The following is a 16,446-nucleotide window of genomic DNA, read 5'->3' on the forward strand; positions in this document are numbered from 1 at the left end:
CCTCCATGGCCTGAATGAGGGCTACCCGAGCCAGGGGGTGCAGATCGTACACCTTCCACCGCCATGCCAAGAAGAATTCTTCAATTGGGTTAAGAAATGGAGAATATGGTGGCAGGAAAAGGACTGTGAAATGTGGGTGCTGCGTAAACCAGTTCTGAACCAGAGCAGAGCGGTGGAATGAAACATTGTCCCAGGTGACAATGTATTGGATCTGCATGTTATTTATGATTGTGACGTTGTATACTCTGTCCAAAAATGTAAGGATGTGAGGTGTTTTATACGGACCCATGTTGGCATGGCGGTGGAGGACCCCATTCTGGGTGATTGCCGCGCAAAGGGTGATGTTACCCCCACGTTGCCCCGGGACACTAATAATTGCCCTCTGGCCAATTACATTTCTTCCCCTCCTTCTGACCTTTGAGAGGTTGAACCCCGCCTCGTCTATGTAGATGAACTCATGCTGAATGGCCTCAGCATCCATTTGTAAAACTCTCTAAAATACAGTGAAAGACAAGATTGTGTAGTTCAGCATAGATTTAGTGTACAGTACATTTACATGTATAAAAAGGTTATGTGTGCAGTATGCAACATCAGAGTGCTAAAGTGAACAATACATACCTCCACATACTCATGCCGCAGCTGTTTGACCCTCTCTGAGTTCCTCTCAAAAGGCACTCGGTACAACTGTTTCATTTGTACCTGATGTGCCTTCAGGATACGAGCTATGGTGGACAGAGAGACCTGATTCACATTATAAAAGATGATTTGGTCTTCAATAATATTGGCCTGGATTTCACGAAGCCTGATGGCATTATTTGCCAAAACCATATTCACAATCTCCCTCTCCTGCAGTGGTGTGAAAATGGGAGCCCTTCCTCCTCGTTGTACTCGACCATCAATCCTATGTAGAACAAAATACATGTAACCTACTGTAAAATGTCACAGGAAGGGGTATCAAAAGTGCTGATATGGGGTGCATACAGTAAGAAGCTGTAAACAGGTCATTTTTTTTACCTGTTTTCCAGTCTGAATGCCCTTATGACAGATGCCACGGTGAATCTGCTGAGGGAGGCTGGACTCTCAGTCCAGCCTCCCTCAGTGTCAATCCATGGTTCACAACATGGTCCACAAGAGTTGCGCGAATTTCATTGCTTAAAGTTGGACCTCTTCTCCTTTGAGCTTCACCTACTCCTGCTTGAGGTCTTCCTCTTCCTCGGCCACGGCCTCTGGCACGGCCTCTGCCTCCTTCTTCTCCTCCTTCTCCAATTCCCCCTCTCATCCTCACTCTTCCTCTTCCTCCTCCTTCCATTTTGGTTAAGCTTGGTGAACTCACCTGCTGCATTTGTTATAGTGCTTAAACCTGATTGGTGTGTCTACAATTAAGCAATCTTGTGTTTGCACACCTGATGGCAGTGTTCAATCAACTGGCTCATAGGTGTGGTAATTTGACAGTCAGTGCTTTGGAATTGCAAGGAAGTGACATCTTGATATACTTCTGTGTCTAATGCATAGACGTGTGTGTTAGTGTTTCAAATCACGGTGTGTCTTGTTTTGCACAAAGTGTGAACGGACTCATTGTGCTTACAGTGGTGCAAATCTGGGGCCAAGTTTTGCTCCTTGAGTGTAAGGTTTTGATAATTGGGCAACACTTTAGATTTTAGTGTTTATTCAATCGTAAAAAACTGTAAAAATATCATCATATCAAAAACATCTGTACGGTTTCAGTAACTGCATACAGTACTGTAATCTCTGCTCTATCAGCACTTCTGTTACCTTTTCCTGTGAAATTACTTGTATTGTAAAGTGTTCTTTTTTTTCTACATAGGATTGAGGGTCGGGAACGATAAGGGGGAAGGACTCCCATGTTCACAGAACAGCAAGAGAGGGAGATAGTAAACATGGTTTTAGCCAACAATGCAATAACACTCAATCAGCTCCAAGCTAACATTGTCAATAACCACGTCATATTCAACAATGTCCATCAGGTCTCGACATCAACACTGGCACGCATCCTAAAAAAAAACCATATTCAAATGAAGCAAATTTATCGAGTGCAATCCGAAAGGGTGAAACGACTGCGGCATGATTATGCAGAGGTATGTATTCACTTTAGCAGTGTGATCATGCATACTGTCTCATAATCTTTTACTGTACTGTAATATGTATACTAGATCTACACTGAACTACACAATTTTGCCAGATACTGTTCTTCAGAGAGTTCTACAAATGGATGGAGAGGAGATCCAGCATGAGTTCATGTACGTAGACGAGGCTGGGTTCAACCTGATGAGAAGGAGGGGCAGAAACATCATTGGCAACAGGGCTATAGTCAATGTCCCAGGGCAACGTGGGGGTAATATAACACTCTGTGCAGCCATTACACAGGATGGGGTCCTCCACCACCATGCCCATATGGGCCGGTACAGCACAGCACTCATACTTACATTCTTGGACCAATTGCACAACATAACAGCATCAAATCAATCATATGCAGTACATTGTTGTCTGGGACAATGTGTCTTTCCACCGCTCTGCTCTGGTTCAGAACTGGTTTCAGCAACATCCACATTTCACCATCTTATATCTTCCACCATACTCTCCATTCCTCTCAATTTAATTATGCAAAGGATCTGTAGTGTTTTGGTAATTGGGTGTATGGTTGTGCTAATTGTGTGTAGTGTTTTGAAAACACGGGCCCTGTTTTGAAAATCATGCTTAAGCAATCTAAAAAAAACTGTAAATCTCTTCTATGAACTCCCAATCCCACAATGCAATGCACAATACATTTCCAGTGTTTACGTCACATGAGCGTTTGTCAACAAACCTATTGTTTATGATGATGTCAAAAACCAAACCTTGTTAGTAAATATGTAATAAGATGTTTGGATTGGTTGATGTGTGACTTTCTCTGATTCTGCAGCTCATTCCAACTTTCAGTGCTGACCTGTGTGTGTGTGTGTGTGTGTGTGCGTGTGTGCGTGTGTGTGTGTAAAGCTATTGTTCCCAGTGAGCAGAGCACAGCTCACACCTTTGGTTACATAATGCGTGGGATGAGGATCATCACATGGAACGATCCTTTATTCACTCGCTGTGAGCACTATAAGCCTTTCAATTCATTTGTTTTCTGACCAAAACCAAAGGTAGTCCTACTTTAAATTAGTAATCAGATTACTTTACAAGGTTAATCTAGTTTCAGATGGATAAATTCTAAATAATTTTAATTGACTCAGTCTGTAGAGGGTTCACTCTTACGGTGTTTGATCAAAATGGCACACTCCGTACTATACACTACAAACACAATGAGTATATACTGTCTACTATGTCTAAGTATCATTCGGATGATGTGCGTTCCCACTGAAGTATAAATCCAAGTTTCCCAAGATGCATTTAGAACCTACAGCGACAAAAACCAAAATCACACTGATGCTAAATATCTCCACCTTTGAAAGTTCTGAAAACATTTTCTGCGAGAAAGTGTTCCAAGTAGAATATCAACATGTGCTCATTTGATGCATAAGTCTCACGGAAACACATTTAATGCCAACATTTCAGAGATTTTTGGAGACCCTCCATTGTGCTACTAACTAAACTTCCAGTTTACTTCAAAACAAGAGCTCTATTTACAAAAGTGTTAAACTAATGGAAGACAAGAAGAGATGCTTTTGTTTTGAAAAGATGATGTTTAATTTTTAGTTTGAAGCTGGTCCCAGGACCATTTTACATTCAGCTTGCAATGCATCATGGGACGGTTGAGTATGACTAGTGTGTCCACCGTGCAGACTGGAAAAAATGTCCCCATATAGTGTACATCCGGGTATTTCTCACGTACTCTTCATCTTTTCATATTATCTAATGTGGACGCACTAGATACTAATTGTGACGTCAGACTTAGTATAAATAGTACGTTATTATGACATGTACAACACGTATTGTCAGAATAAAACTAAACATGCTGTTCTTCATTTCCAAAGGATAAATCATTTGATTTGTTTATGATCTGTGAGTGCTTACAGCCTCACTGGCTCTTCATCCTTCTCTCCCCCCCCCTCATTTAGCCTCAGTGGGCTGTTCCACCTTCTCCCCCCACCCCCCCTCCTTCAGCCTCAGTGGGCTGTTCCAACAGCCCTCCCGCCCTCCTGCTTCAGCCACAACAGAAGAGCATCATGGCGATGGAGGGTAAGTAGCTGATCACAGCTGAGCTCTGTGTGTTTGTGTGTTAGCTCTATCCTTAGCAACAGTGTGTGTGTGTGTGTGTGTGTGTGTGTGTGTGTGTGTGTGTGTGTGTGTGTGTGTGGGGTGTGTGTGTGTGTGTGTGTGTGTGTGTGTGTGTGTGTGTGTGTGTGTGTGTGTGTGTGTGTGTGTGTGTGCATCACAACATTCTCCCAATTCAATTACAAACCAATTCTTGATTATTAATGATTATCAATTTGATTATTGATCTTCCATGTGACATTGTTTGGCACAGCTCCTTCATTACTGTGTAATGTCACTGAAACAAAATGAAATTGAATTAAAACCCAAACTGCATTTATTCCTTTGTGTTGTTCACCTGAACTTGAATAGAAATAGAACTAACTTTATATAGCTTGTTCACACAGCCTGTTCTTACTGCTCATTGGACGGTTTAGTGACTTAAAGGTGGGAACAAGGTTTCTGTAGGTTAACCTGTAGAACAGGGATGGGTAAATCTATCATAGCGGGGCCCACAAACATGTGATTGTATCTGATCCAAGGGACACATGATCAATATTCATGTCAGCATCTAGAACAATGACCAACCAGAACATTAACACAGGGCCTTGTCTTTTTTTTGTCTTTGTCTGTGGTGTTCTTGGTGTATTTATTTATTTATTTAGTCATTTTCTGCATTTTTGTTGTTGTTTTGTGTGTTTTGGCAGTCCATTTCTGTTTTTTTTGTTGTAGTTTCTTAATTTTATGTAATTTTGTTAACAGTTTGTGTGTCTGGAGCTTATCTGTAATGTGTTGTTGTTTTGTGTGTTTTCTTAGTCATTTTGTCTGTTTAAGTGGTTGTTGTGTCTGTCTTTGTTATCATTTTCTGTTTTATGAGTCATTTTGTGTATTTTTTAAATTTTGTGTGTGTTTTTGCCTTTGGGGGCCGCAAAACATTAGACAGGGGGCCTGGGTCTCCCCCTCGGGCAGTCTACCCGGCATGTGTCTCCCCCTGGTGTGTCCTCCCTCAGGGATGAGTCTAACAGCACGCTGTAAAGGTCCTAGGGCTGCCCACCGTCCCTTAAAATACAGAATCGCCCTTTATTTGGTCATTAAATGTTGAACCAATAAGGAAATACACACATACTCCTGGTGGGATACGTAGGACCATTTCCCCCCCCCCCAGCCCTACAGGCCTGTCTGCGTCTGTGCTGCTGTCATGGTTGCCTAGCAACAAACGTCATACAGCAGCTTTGCTCTAACCCGCGCTTTTTAGAAACATCCATTACACCTACGCCTCCTCCTCCTACTCTTTTTTCCTCCTCCTCCTCCTCCTCAGAGAAAATGCTCCCTAAAGTACAGATGAACATTCTGGGCTGTGCAGCATCAGTGGAGGTGATTACAAACCAAGTGTAGAACGTGTCGTGAGTTAGTGTCACAGACATGATGTCCTGAGGCTGTTTAAGCCTGATGCTACTGTGTCACGTCAACGGCGTACGCAGACATGGCCAACAGCACTCAATAGTATATGTCTGCAGAGCCTGAAGTCTGGGACCCACTGGTTTAGGACCCTCTTGTTTTTAGCACATCTAATTAAAGAGTAAATAAGTATGTATAGTATAGTGCTGTTGATTAATCCTAGGGTCCTAGACCTCGGGCCTCCGGCTCTGCAGACATAGGCTGGAGTATACTAAGTTTCCCAAGATTCATTTCGAACCTACAACGACAAAAACTGAGGTTAAACATCTGTTTATTCTCCACCTTTGTAAGTTCCGAAAGTAACAGTAGAATATTAACATATGGTCATGTGATCTATAAAGCTCATAAACACAATGGAGACCCTCCATTGTACTACTGACTAGATTTCTGGTTAACTTCAAAACAAGAGCTCTATTTACAAAATAGTTAAAAACTAATGGAAGTGATGCTTTTATTTTGAAAAGGGGATGTTTAATTTTTAGCTTGAAGCCGGTCCTAGAATAATTTTACATTCCACTCGCAATGCACCATGGGACGTTATGTATGAAGTGTGCCACCCATCTTGCATACTTCAAAAATGTCCCTATATTGTATACATCCGGGTATTTATTGCATACTAAATATTTCCATACTATCTAATTGGAACACACTACATACTTATTTTGACGTCAGACTTAGTATGAGTATGAGACTTAGTATGAGTAGTACGTTATTATGCGATTTCGAATACAGCTATATTCTCCTTTCAGCACTTCTCCGTCAAGGGAACTCGTCGTTTTGTAATTGGTCGCCATGCCTCTAGGGGGTTGTGGCAGTAATGGGCTGTGTGTGTGGTTTCAGAGGATCATTAAAAAGCCCTTGTTCAAGTGACTTTGAGTGACGCCCTGTCGTGATCGGCAATGAGTTTCTCCCCACGTCACTCCCCCGGTGGTCACTGTCTGAAAGTGGGATGAAAGCCTTTTTAAATTCTAAGTATATTTAGAGTGAACTCATCCTTTGATAACTCTGTGAGTTGATCATTTAAATTGTAAATATAAGTGGCTCTGTCTAGACTATAAGTGCTGTACACGTGCAGCCGTAAAAGAAGTACACAGACACATGCTTTTGATGAAGCGATGGAGTGAGCACAAAGCACGACTTCAAATGACTCATCACGGGCGATTAAAGCAACTATAGTCACTGAAGTCGTGTTCAGTGTGAACGCACTTTAACACTGCCCTCTCTGTTTATATTCTTTCTTTAATAAAGGGAGGGCTGGTAATGGTCACCATTTTGTAATATAATAAATGTATTTATATTATTGCAAAAATAAAACATATATAACTGTCACAAAAAGATTCCACTACATGTAGTGTTGACAGTATGTACAGACAAGGAAATAAAAAAATAAAAGCATGTGTAAGTTAATAAAAAGTGCATAATCTTTAGTTCTTTGCAACAGCATTGCATGTTTTAATACTGCAGAAAAGCAGCAGCTGTGTGTGGGAGGCTCTTCCCATGCTTTTTTCTCATTCCTTATTCACTAAGAACTCTCACACACTGTGCTTGTCTAAATTTACTAAACCATTTGCCAGAAGCTCGTTGTCCTCGTGGGTTAACTTCTGTTTCCTTTGGTAATTTATCAGTCCTTTTTATATATCTTTTCTTTTAAATCAACACTTTGAGATTTGTCAAATGTTGCCTTTTATTTTATAAATTATGATTGTAGAAATTTAAATTTCACAACATTTATTTATTTTTATGCACAGTGATTCTGCTGTGGTAATGTACTGTTTTAATTTATTACTCCATCACTGCTGAAATTCGAAAGCATTTCTACTGTAGGGCCTTCCTGCGGAGGCAGCACAAGTAAATGTAAAACCATGTAAATGTAATCTTGAGCTATGTGACCGTATATTTATTAAATGAAAAAAACATCTGAGCTAAAGGAAGCAGGTAGAGGAAGGTTAAAAGGCAAAGTAAATGTAAAGAAAGGCAGAATAAGCTTCAGCTGAGCCAATTAGCTCCTGCTGGACACTCACTTCATCCTATTAGACACTCACCTTGTAAAGTCGGAGTTTATTTTTGTTCTACAGTGATACCTGTGGTGTTCTGTGTGTTATTAGAATACTACACATCCCAGCATGCCGCAGTAGTTAGGCGCATGCGCGGTAACACTAGTTGGTGGTACGCAGCCATGCAGGCAGCACGATATGGTTTATGTGTGAAGACTGCATTAAAGTTAACCTACACGTTATCACGCCTTGTCTGTTCATTGTGAACATACGAAGACAACACATGGTGTCAGAAGTGGCCGTGAGCAGCTACAGGAGGATGTTTTGCCACGGGAGAACGACGGAATAAAAAAAAAAAAAAAAGGAAAAGTCCGGTCGCGTGAGTGAAACGTGCTAACAAAACAGCATGCCAGCGGAGTTTGCTAATGGCTACGGGCGTTGTTACGAGTAACAGTGGAAGTGAAACGGGGGAAGGAGAGGAGATCGAACAAGAAGGAGAGGATCTCGGGCTCGAATCGGAACACAACCAGCACCAACAGAGAGCTGTGGAAGTTGTCTCACCCCGACGTACGCTCATGGAGAAGCTAAGTCCACCCACTTCAATGCAACTGACTGGTAGTCTTGCTGATAACTGGAAACGCTTTAAGCAACGATTTAATATATATCTAGCAGCTAGTGGAGCAGGGGGTGATGATGATAAACAGAAAGCTCATATCTTTTTGCATGTTATTGGAGAAGATGCTTTGGACATATACAATAGCTTTCAGTTGGATGAAGCTAATCTGACGTTGGCAGAGCTAATGACAAAGTTTGAGAACTACTTCGTGCCTAGTCAGAACGTGACCTTTGAGAGGTACAAGTTTTTCACCCATGACCAAAAGCAAGGAATACCTTTTGATCAGTACCTAGCAGAGCTCCACACGCTGAGTAAAACATGTGAATTTGACACATTGAGAGACTCATTAGTGAGAGACAGGATAGTTTGTGGCACAGTGGATAATGGTCTCAGAGAAAGACTGCTCAGAGAGACAGGACTCACACTGGACAAGTGTGTTAGTATGTGCAGAGCAGCAGAAACCACCCGAGCACAAGCAAAAGAGCTACGGAGAGGTGAAACTACAGTTCATGCAGTACATAAAGAACAAAGGAAAAAGAAAACATTTACCAAACAAAAAGACCAAAAAGAGAAATCTGAAGAGTTCAAGTGTGGTAAATGTGGAGGCAGCCACAAGCCTAAGTCATGTCCTGCATTTGGAAAATCCTGTAACAACTGTGGAAAAAGCAATCACTATGCTAAATGTTGCAAGGCAGCTACAAAACAGAAAGTTCACACAGTCGATGAGGAAGAAGAGGATGACGAGTTCATTGTGGATGTGGTGCAGACCTGTACAATCGAAAAGGAGGAATGGATTCTGCCAATCGAGGTAAATGAGACTATAATACCATTCAAGTTAGACACAGGTGCCCACGTAAATCTGCTATCTATGCAGGACTACAAAACACTCACTGTAAAGAGCAAAATCTATCCAGTGAAAACAAAAGTGACAGGATACACAGGAGAACGTGTCCCTGTTAAAGGTGGATGCATTGCAACCTTCAAACACAAAAGCCGGCAGATAAAAGCACAGCTACTGATCGTGGACATGAGAGTACAACCAATCCTGGGACTCAGCGCATGTGCCAAGCTCGATCTGGTAAAAAGAGTGTTTGTTGTGACATCACCAGAATCTGCAAATGATCAAGACTCACTCATGGAGGAGTATAAAGACTGTTTCGAAGGACTTGGATGTCTACCTGGAATACATAAAATACATGTGGATAAAAGTGTGCCTCCTGTTGTTCATCCCTGCAGGAAAATCCCGTTCGCACTGCGAGAAAAACTCAAAGAGGAACTAGTGCGCATGGAAAAACTGGAGGTCATCAAGAAAATAGATGAACCAACTGAATGGGTCAGCTCGCTGGTCGTCGTGCAAAAGAAAACAGGTGCTCTGAGGACGTGCTTGGATCCAAGGGACCTAAACAAAGCAATCAGAAGAGAACATTTCAAGTTACCAACCAGAGAAGAAATTATGGCACAGTTTGCTGGAGCTAAATGGTTCAGTAAGCTAGACGCGTCGTCTGGGTTTTGGCAACTGAGACTGGACGAGGAAAGTTCGCGACTGTGCACATTCAACACGCCGGAGGGCAGGTACAGGTTTCTTCGTCTGCCGTATGGTATCTTGTCAGCGCCGGAAGTCTACCACAAGACTATTCACATGATCTTTGAACACATTCCAGGCGTAGAGACAATGATGGATGACATCATAGTATGGGGGTCAACGCGACAAGAACACGACGAAAGGCTGAGACAAGTGCTAGACAAAACAAGGGAAGTAAATCTGAAACTCAACAAGGACAAATGTGAGTTTGGAGTGAAAACACTCACCTTTGTGGGAGACGTCGTCAGTGAAGAGGGGGTGAAGCCAGACCCGAGAAAAACATCAGCAATCAACAACATGGAAAGACCAACCAATAAAGATGAGGTCAGACGGTTTTTAGGGATGGTTACCTACCTTGCTAAGTTTGTCCCACAGCTTTCAACACAGTCAGCACCTCTCAGGAGTCTTCTTGAACAAAAAAACGAATGGACGTGGTCCCACGAGCAGGAACAGTGTTTTCTGAAACTGAAAGAGACGCTGACACGTGAGCCCGTGTTACAGTTTTATGACCCAGAGAGGAGCACCAGGATATCGGCAGATGCATCACAGTACGGCCTGGGAGCGGTGCTACTGCAGAAACACGACGAGCAGTGGCTACCCGTCGCTTATGCATCCAGAGCCCTGAGCAGCGCCGAATCCAGGTACGCTCAAATTGAGAAAGAACTGTTAGCGAGTTTGTATGCATGTGAGCGCTTCCACCAATATGTCTATGGTCAGTCTTTTGAAGTAGAAACTGATCATAAACCGCTGGTGTCCATCATGTCAAAACCTCTAAATGACTGTCCAGTACGGATACAGCGCATGCTGATCAGGCTGCAAAAGTACGATGTGCACATGCTATACACACAAGGAAAATACATGTACACCGCCGACACCTTGTCTAGAGCAGTGGACAAGGAGGAACGTGCCGACAGTGAGAAAAGCGCAGAAATACAGGCATATGTGGACATGATCGTGACATCTCTGCCAGTAACAGCTGACAGAACAGAAAAAATACGGAGAGAGACTGATGCAGATGAAACAATGAAAGAACTGAAATGCACAGTACAGAACGGTTGGCCTGAAAACAAAAAACACTGCCCTGTGAAAATACGTGACTACTGGAACTACAGAGCAGAGCTCACAGTGGTGGATGGCATAGTGTTAAAGGGGAGCAACTTTGTGATTCCACCCTCACTGCGCAAACAAATGCTCCAAAAGATACACGAAGGCCACCTCGGAGAAGTCAAGTGTAAGCGCAGAGCAAGAGAAGTGATGTTCTGGCCAAGAATCAACCAAGACATCAGCCAGACAACAGCGTCATGTGACCTGTGCCGCACCTACAGGCCAAAACAACAAGCGGAGCCACTGATGACTCATCCGGTGCCCCACAGACCTTACTATAAGGTAGGAACTGATCTGCTGGACTATGATGGTAAGAGTTACATCGTGGTCACCGACTACTTCTCTAACTATCCTGAAGTTGGAGCACTGCAGTCAACCTCGAGTAAAGCTGTCATCAGCTACCTCAAGACTGTCTTCGCCAGACATGGCGTCCCGTGCGAACTGTTTTCAGACAATGGCCCGCAGTTTTCGAGCTGTGAGTTCGCTGCCTTTGCCAAAGAATGGGGGTTCCAGCACAGTACGTCGAGCCCAACCTATCCAAAGTCCAACGGCTTGGCAGAAAGCTCTGTGAAAACAGTAAAAAACATGATGAAAAAAGCACAGGACAGAGATGACTTTCAGAAAAGCTTACTGATCTACAGGAGTGCACCTTTACAAAATGGACTGTCACCAGCCCAAATGCTGATGGGTAGGCGCATTCGCTCTAACCTGCCAGTAAGTGAAGACCTGCTGACACCCAAAAGTGCACACAAAGTCAGGCAAGCAAAGGAGGAACAAAAAGTGAAACAAAAACAGCTGCATGATCGTACAGCAAAGCACCTTCCCATGCTGAAGCCTGGAGACACAGTGCGTCTCAGGGACATCTCTACAGGCACGTGGAGACAAAAGGGACAAGTCACGGAGGAAGTTGCGCCACGCTCATTCAGGATTCAGATGGAGAATGGATTGTCTCTGAGGAGGAACCGAACAGATATTCAACTACAGCAGACTAAAAAGGACACTGCAGTTCAGGACACGGTTCAGCAGGACACAGCTGAATCTGTAGAGCCAACTAACAGTGGGCCTGACCACACTGACTGTGGTCTGACAGCAGCGTCTGCGTCACCAGCTGCTGAGAGACTTTCCAAACTCTCACAGTCGCCAGCTGTTGAAGGACTGTTTAGACCTAAGAGACATGCTCAGCCACCTAAAAGGCTGATTGAGAGTTGCTGAAGACACCTGACTATGGACTGTTGCTAAACACAGGTGCAACCTGGACCCTTAAGTTAATAGTAAGATGTTAAAAAAAAAAAAAAAAAAAAAAAAAATGTAAAAAAAAAAATGTGTGTGAAAAATGTTTACATGAATCTAAGTTGATGTTTTAATGCTTAGTGAGTTTGCACTTTATTATTCTTCAAAACAAAAAGTGTTTACATTGAAAGGTCATTTACAAGTGTTATAATGCTTAAGGGGAAATGCAAAGTTTAAAAATAATTAGTATTATACCTAAGCATGGTTTGTTGTAAGGAGTAAATATTATGTCTTCTTTATAGGGGGAAAGATGTGGTGTTCTGTGTGTTATTAGAATACTACACATCCCAGCATGCCGCAGTAGTTAGGCGCATGCGCGGTAACACTAGTTGGTGGTACGCAGCCATGCAGGCAGCACGATATGGTTTATGTGTGAAGACTGCATTAAAGTTAACCTACACGTTATCACGCCTTGTCTGTTCATTGTGAACATACGAAGACAACACAATACCTTTAGAACTGCAGTCCACAGAAGTGAACCTGATAATAAAGGCAATAAACCTTTATAACACTGATAAGATGATAAGTTCAACTAGAACCCAGGTTTCCAAAGTGGGGTACGGGTACCCCCAGGGCTACGCAAATTATCATAGGGGGTACGTGAATGAAAATTAACACTGACAACATTGGAAACTAGAATGTAAATAGAGCAGTTAATGTTAGGTTAATGCTATTGCTAGGCTAATGTTAATGCTAGACTAATGCTAATGCTAGGTGAATGCTAATACGAAGCTAAAGCTAGGTTAATGGAAATGCTAGGCTAATGCTAGGTTAAAGTTAATGCTAGGTCAATGTTAATGCTTGGTCAATGTTAATGCTAAGCTAATGCTTATGCTCGGATAATTCTATTGCTATGCTAATGTTAATGTTGCTCGGTTAATGCTAATTTAATGCTATAATGCCGCATTATTTCCCGAAGAAAATGCAAGTGTGGATGCAGGTGCTGGCCCGTGTCACACTGCATATGCTGAGCATTAGCTAGCATTGGCATTAACTTGTATTAGCATTAGCTAATATTAACCTAACATTAACGTAGCATTAGCACAAGCTAGCATTAATATTATCATTAGCTAGCATTAACATTAACCTAGCATTAACATGAATTAGCATTCGCCTAGCGCTAATAATAGTATTATCCTAGCATTAGTATTAATCTAGCATTAGCATTCACCTAGCAATAGCATCAACCCAGCATCAGCTTAACATTAGCATTAATCTAGCAATGGCATATACCTAGTATTAGCATTAGCATTAACCCAGAAATTGCATTAACCTAGCATTAGCTAAACATTAATCTAGCAATAGCTGAATATTAGCAGAAAGGTTGAAATGGGTTGAAATAGTTGAAAAACGCCAAAGAAGGTTGAAAAGGGTTGAAACTAACTGAACATGTTAAAGGTCAAAATCTGGATATGAAAGAATTCAAAGTTGAAATAGCTGAAACTGTGTTCATAAAGGTGGAAATTATAAAAATAGCACAGGGAAAGCTTAAAAAAAACCAATGCAAGCACTGGGAGAACATGCAAACCACACTAAAAGATGGATTGAATCATCAGTTGTCAGCCGATTAGTTACCATGGTAACAGCAGTGATCACATACAGTTGTGTATGTGACAGAGTGCGTCACAGTACAGGTTAAGGTACAAACAAATGGAACTAGCTGACAACTTGCCAGGCTCAGTATGTGCTGCTGCTGTGGGTCACACAGGGTCATACGGTACGCAGCGTGAGTGTGGCGAATGTTGCAGAATGGGTTAATATTTGGCTCCACACACACCCACATTCATCTCATCATCACATACCAACTCCTCCCTCAGTGTTTGCATGAATGGTACAGCCCATTGTCTAAACAGGAAGTGTTGTTTTGCTGATGTCGGACTTGCAAAGAAGTGGTTCCCTGTGTCAGTCAGTAAGCTTTACCTGAGTCCTTCATCTTATGTGTGTCTGTGTTTTTTTTTTTACATAGTTGCTCCTATTGTCAGTTGCCTGATTAAAACTGTATTGTCTTTGCAGGTGGCGAGCGTAACTGTGGAGTCCATGAGCTGATCTGCGTCAGAAAAGGTAAAGCGGATAAGAGCTTTTTTCCCCTCAGTGTTGATTAGCTTCAGGATAGCTTTATTAGCAGCCTTGAATGTCTCTTAGGCTGTGTCCAAATAGTCCTTCCTATCTCCTTTCCTATCCACTGTTCCTTAACCACCGGAAGTGTCGAAGTGGTGGTCATGATAAGGAGCGTTCAGATTCTTTTTAAGTTGAGGAAAGGAGGCTCAATCCTTTCTTTATAACCTCCTTTAACCTAGGAAACACTGATGCATCCGAGATAATGCCGACCCACAAATCCTTGCGGCAGTAACATTTAACGGGACACGCATACCCAAGCTCTTATGGAAACTCAAAATGACTGACAAGGGTTGGAGATCATGTAAATGAGCAATGCAATAATATGCCTTGAACAACTTTAAATAATTTAAAACCCATATATTATTATATGTGAGCCATATTATCAGATTATATCTGACATAAAACAAAGCACTCTGTTGTTCAAGAAAAAGGGATCAGAGACATTTTTAGCTACATTATTAGTGCTGGGATAAACTAAAATTACTTTTCAAATGATTAATCTTGCGATAATTTTTTCGATGCATCGATTAATCTAATGATTAATTTTTCCAGTTTGATTTGATTCGACTCGATTCGATTATTGCCTCATAAACTGACTAAAAGCAATTTATTCATGTTGATTTACATATCTAAAATGAAAAAAAAAACATGAATTCCTTAACATTGCAATGTATGTGTATTCAAGTAAAAATATAAAAGTACAAAATAAAGTATTCAGAGTCAGATGTAGCATTCAATAAAAATTTTAAAAAAGGGCAGTGGGAGCCGGCAGCCTGTCATGGTGTCCTTCCTGAATTAACAGAATTTAAAAGTTATGTTGATAACACACAGGCCTAGCTTACTGAAAAAAGTGCATCTTTTAATTCTTCATTCACTTGAAAATAACAACTTCAATTAATACACTGTCGCTTTTCTTCAACTCAAAATTCCAAATGCTAATACAAAAAGTGCTTTTCCAACAAAAAATAAACTTTCCTTTTTAGTGTGTGTGTGTGCGTGTGTGCGTGTGCGTGTGCGTGTGTGTGTGTGTGTGTGTGTGTGTGTTGCTGCTGATGTCATGGCGGTGTTTCCTCCTTGTACCGTTGACGCGCTGACGTCCGGTAACACCCGGGATATAGAACGAGGGTTACGGGGAACAGCTACCTTTGACGAACGAGTGTGTCTTCACTGCCTTGCACTTTTGAAACTTGGAGGAGCCACTCACGTTAGTTATTCTCCGGCGCCGCCATCTTTGTTTTGGTCGGACGACGCATCGGCACACATTTTGCTACGTAATATGTTGACGTCATCGATTATGTTGACGCGTTGTCCCGACCCTACACATTATGTTTTAGTCAACATAATTCATATTTGTCAGTGGAAGGTGAGTGTGAGCAACCATTCTCAATGTGATATTCTTGTAGTTTCACTTTTGTTCCTCGTAGCCTGGTAGCCTCTTTTCCTGTGATTTACATTCAAACCTTGTGATTTTTGCGATTATATCAGCGGAAAAAGGAGGGACGCAGCCTTAGTGCTGGTGAGAGAGTTTCAGCTGTTTCATCTGATGCTTTTGCACTTATATAGATCACTGCATCGTCAGCATATAACTGTATATCCACATTCTTACAAACATCTGGCAAATCATGAAAAGAGAGAATAAAATGGACCCCAGAATTTATCCTTGAGGGACCCCTAATGGACAGTTAACAAAAGATGTTTCCATTCCATTGACCACAATACCCCTTTTTTATTAGACAAGTAATGAGGCCATGCATTTTATTGCTGGGTCAGAAAATTTGATGAATAAAGCTTTGAAAGAAGTACACAATGGTTTACAATGTCAAATGTTTTTCTCAAGTCTATAAGAAAACTGCTCCTACATATTTTTTTCTATCAAATTTTCTTTTTACTTTTTTCCAAAAACATTGTTATTACAGATTCTGTAGAATGGTGTTCTTGAGCCAACTTGCATAGGGTGCAAATTAATTTGGACAACTTTAAAGCTGCATTACCTGAATCTTGAACCATGACAGAGGGACATGGCTGAATTTGAACCGTAAATCCCGCCCCCCACTCTGATGATCCCTCCTAGTCTCCTCCTCTGGAAGTTTACA

General features: G+C 41.8%; 1 protein-coding gene across 7 annotated transcripts in view; it reads left to right on the forward strand.

The window, feature by feature from the left end:
* Positions 1 to 2,956: 2,956 nt before the first annotated feature.
* syt14a (synaptotagmin XIVa) overlaps positions 2,957 to 16,446 on the forward strand; it is a 41,229-nt gene continuing 27,739 nt past the window's right edge. For 3 of the 7 annotated variants that reach the window (XM_028437402.1, XM_028437403.1, XM_028437404.1), the window contains exons 1-2: positions 13,535 to 14,144; positions 14,249 to 14,296. In XM_028437402.1, the coding sequence (XP_028293203.1) occupies positions 14,060 to 14,144; positions 14,249 to 14,296 (133 nt within the window). In that variant the 5' untranslated portion in view covers positions 13,535 to 14,059. Of the gene's footprint in view, positions 3,091 to 3,792; positions 4,177 to 13,533; positions 14,145 to 14,248; positions 14,297 to 16,446 lie in introns of those variants that run through there. The other 4 variants (XM_028437406.1, XM_028437407.1, XM_028437408.1 and 1 more) reach the window with 4 other exon arrangements.

This window comes from Gouania willdenowi, chromosome 22 (genome assembly GCF_900634775.1).
Source record: "Gouania willdenowi chromosome 22, fGouWil2.1, whole genome shotgun sequence".
Classification (NCBI taxonomy): Eukaryota; Metazoa; Chordata; class Actinopteri; order Blenniiformes; family Gobiesocidae; genus Gouania; species Gouania willdenowi.